Genomic DNA, 3,450 nt, shown 5'->3' with positions numbered 1-3,450 from the left:
ACCCTATCTGAGTACTGAGGACATGTTCAAAATAGAAAATGTGTATTGTTTTGAATCTAACAAAAACACCCACATTGCCTTCTTAAAAACTTGCTGTGGATTTGTGTGTGTGTGTATGTGTGTTCTGGGTTTTGGCTGAAACAAAACTTCAGCAATGGCGGACTGGTTTTAAAGGAGAAGTAAGGGAAAACTGCCCCCCGTCCATCTTCCTAGGGCAAGGGTAGGCAACCTTGGCTCTTTTATGACTCGTGGACTTCAACTCCCAGAATTCCTGAGCCAGCGTGGCTCAGCTTGGAAACCTCTCCCTTTCCCCTCAGCATGGCTGGCTCAGGAATTCTGGGAGTTGAAGTCCACGAGTCACAAAAGAGCCAAGGTTGCCTACCCCTGCCCTAGGGCTTTCTCTCCCATCGGCTGCCGCCACCAGTGTTCCATCATAGCAAATCCCACTGCTAGAGAATTCCTGAAAGCCTGGCACTCAGGCAAATTCACCATCAACAGGCACACAGACATAAACAACACCTACATACCTTTCAAAAGAGACAATCAAAAAGCCAGAGAGGAAACAAAAAGACCAAAACACCTTCTCGACAACAACCAGATGAGCACAGATTAACACGAAGATTTAACAGTAGACTAACAATCAAGAAGCAAACAATACTCAGTTAAAGAACTGCCAAATAACAGTAAATAACCCAATCAAGGAATCAGCAAGACAGGGCAAGCCAGTACTTTGTAAAATGAGAGGAAACCTCATTCCCTATTAATACTGATGAGGTTACCTAGTTGGGTAATGAAACATCTTCAAGAAAACGACCAAAGCTCAGAAAGTACCAAGGACCCCACAGTTCAACCCTGAGCTACAGATATTCTATTGAAATCCCACTGAGCTGCTTGCCTCCTATCTTCTCAACGTTTTCATCCCTTTCTCCCCTCCTCCTCCTCATCTACTGCCATCATGATCAAGACAACCCCTAAACCAGTGGTGGCGAATCTATGGCACGGGTGCCAGAGGCGGCACTTAGAGCCCTCTCTGTGGGCATGCACGTTGTTGCCCCAGCCCTGCCACTCCCCGTGGCCCCCTCCTCACCAGCAGCCCCCTTGGAGGAGAGTCGCCCCGGGTGCAGCCTGTGCAGAGCAGCACAGCCAAGGACATGGCAGCCGGGCAGCGGGGACAAGACTCCACCCTCGCACCCCATCGCGTACAGATGCTGCTGCGAGGCACAGACAGAGGGCGTGGCTGCCATGACGCTGCTGGGCCACCTGGGCGATCTGCTGTGGCGGGCCATGGAGGTGGTGGGTGGCCCTGTGGGCAGGAGATGCGGGGACGGGGCAGGGGCGAGGCGGTTTTTGGGCACTCGGTCTCTAAAAGGTTCGCCATCACTGCCCTAAACCACGGGTGTCAAACTCGATCGCGTCACGTGATTTTTTTTTGCCTTTGCGGAGCCGGGGTGGGCGTGGCCTGTGCGTGATGCATCCAGCCCGCGACTCGCCAGTTTGACACCCTTGCCCTAAACCTTGGCTTTTTCCTGCTGTTAAGCCTCCCTCCAAAGGAAATCCTTCTCCCAGGAACAGCCAACATTTGGCCAATATCAGGAATAAAACAGCCTTATGCGTGTTTCAGTTCAAGCATAAATCACCCAATATCAACTGTTCTGTTCGCCGAATGATTATACATGAAACACACTTACCCCTGCTGAATACCTGCTATTCTAAATGGGTTAAATAACTCCTCTCTCTTTTGCCTATATTCTATTATGTTAAACAGTCTTACTTATTTTGTTGATACAGGAATTATCTACTGCTTTTCCCAGAAAGATGCTGAGCAAGTTACTATGAGCTTGCAAAAACTGGGGATTAAAGCAGGTACTTACCATGCAAATATGGAGCCCAAAGATAAGAGCAGAGTTCACAAGCGGTGGTGTGCCAACGAAATCCAGGTGGAGTCTGTGACACAGAAGTTTTTCTATTCAGCTGGGATGACTTAGTCCTGATTTCCGTCGTCTTTTATGTTTCAGGTTGTGGTGGCCACTGTGGCTTTTGGCATGGGAATCGATAAACCAGACGTGAGATTTGTCATACATCATTCCATGAGTAAATCCATGGAAAATTACTACCAAGAGAGTGGACGCGCAGGTATACTTAAGTGAGGACATATGCTTGGGAGAAATTTGTGGGGGTTTTTTTTATAAAGATTTTATTAGTTTTCTCTTACATACATATATTAATTTTTCAACCAACGTGCTGTCTGGGTATAAAAACGCTAATACATATTCAGTTCCTAATCCTTCATTCTTTCCTCTAGCCATTGATAGAATAAATCCCAAGTTTGGTAATATTCTGTTTGTTCTTTATCTTTCAATCTCATAGTTAATCTGTCCATCTCTGCACATTCCAATATTTTTTCTGATTAGTTCTTCCTCCGGTGGTAATCCTTTATTTTCCCTTGTGACGTGTAAAATATAGGCTTTGTTTATTAATCTTTTCTGGCATTATACCTAATAAGAAAAGTTCAAGTTTAAAATCAACATGTTCTCCCAACATTTTTTCTAACCAGGCATGTATCTTTTTCCAATAGACTTTAGCTTTACCACATGTCCACCAAACATGATAATAAGTGCCTGAGTTGTACTTACCTTTCCAGCATCTATCTGACATATTTTTAAACATTTTTGCTAATCTTGCTGGTGGCAAGTGCCATCTGTAAAACATTTTATATCAATTTTCTTTATAGGAGGTTGACATTGTCAATTTATAATTTTCTCTCCCTTAGCTTTTGCCACTTTTCTAGTTCTATATTATAACCAAAGTTTTTCGCCCATCTTATCGTTGTTTCTTTAACTTGTTCGCTTTCCATTTCCAGGATCAACAAAAAATTAATTAATTTCTCATCTGAAGTTAACAAAATCTTATCAAATATAGTTTGTTCTTTATAAAATTTGTGTTTCTTAGCTGCGGGTGAAAATGTATGTATGTATATATATATATATATATATATTAAAAAAAACTCATTCCAGGTCGGGATGACCAGAGAGCCGATTGCATCTTGTATTATGGCTTTGGTGACATATTCAGAATCAGCACGATGGTGGTGATGGAAAACGTGGGACAACAGAAGCTGTATGGCATGGTTTCCTACTGTCACGATATGGGAAGGCAAGTCGTCTTTTTCACACACGGGACGGACAGATATGTTCCTTGTGTTGCAATTACAGGTAGTCCTTGACCTACGACCGTGATTGAGCCCAGAATTTTGGTTGTAAATCACGACAGTCATAAAGCTGGTCACCACATGTTTGTTTATGTTTATGTTTATTTAGATTTGTATACCGCCCTATCTCCCTTACGGGCGGGACTCAGGGCGGTGAACAGGCGATAATAAAAATCACAATAAATATCTATTCTAAAATCAAATTAAATAAATAAAGGCCTGCTCTAAAATACCCCATATAA

At 43.4% G+C, this 3,450-nt stretch overlaps 1 protein-coding gene across 1 annotated transcript in view; it reads left to right on the top strand.

The window, feature by feature from the left end:
- Positions 1-3,153, top strand: part of LOC107301151 (ATP-dependent DNA helicase Q1-like) — a gene marked incomplete at both ends in the record, with an annotated part of 8,021 nt that extends 4,868 nt beyond the window's left edge. Inside the window, 3 exons of the mRNA XM_015830413.1 lie at positions 1,753-1,937; positions 2,016-2,133; positions 3,015-3,153. Of these exons, the coding sequence (XP_015685899.1) occupies positions 1,753-1,937; positions 2,016-2,133; positions 3,015-3,153 (442 nt within the window). The remainder of the gene's footprint in view (positions 1-1,752; positions 1,938-2,015; positions 2,134-3,014) is intronic.
- Between the last annotated feature and the right edge of the window lie 297 nt (positions 3,154-3,450).

The sequence above is a fragment of the Protobothrops mucrosquamatus genome, unplaced genomic scaffold (genome assembly GCF_001527695.2).
Source record: "Protobothrops mucrosquamatus isolate PMUCROS unplaced genomic scaffold, P.Mucros_1.0 scaffold10253, whole genome shotgun sequence".
Taxonomy (NCBI): Eukaryota; Metazoa; Chordata; class Lepidosauria; order Squamata; family Viperidae; genus Protobothrops; species Protobothrops mucrosquamatus.
This window is presented reverse-complemented; position numbering and strand designations above follow the sequence as displayed.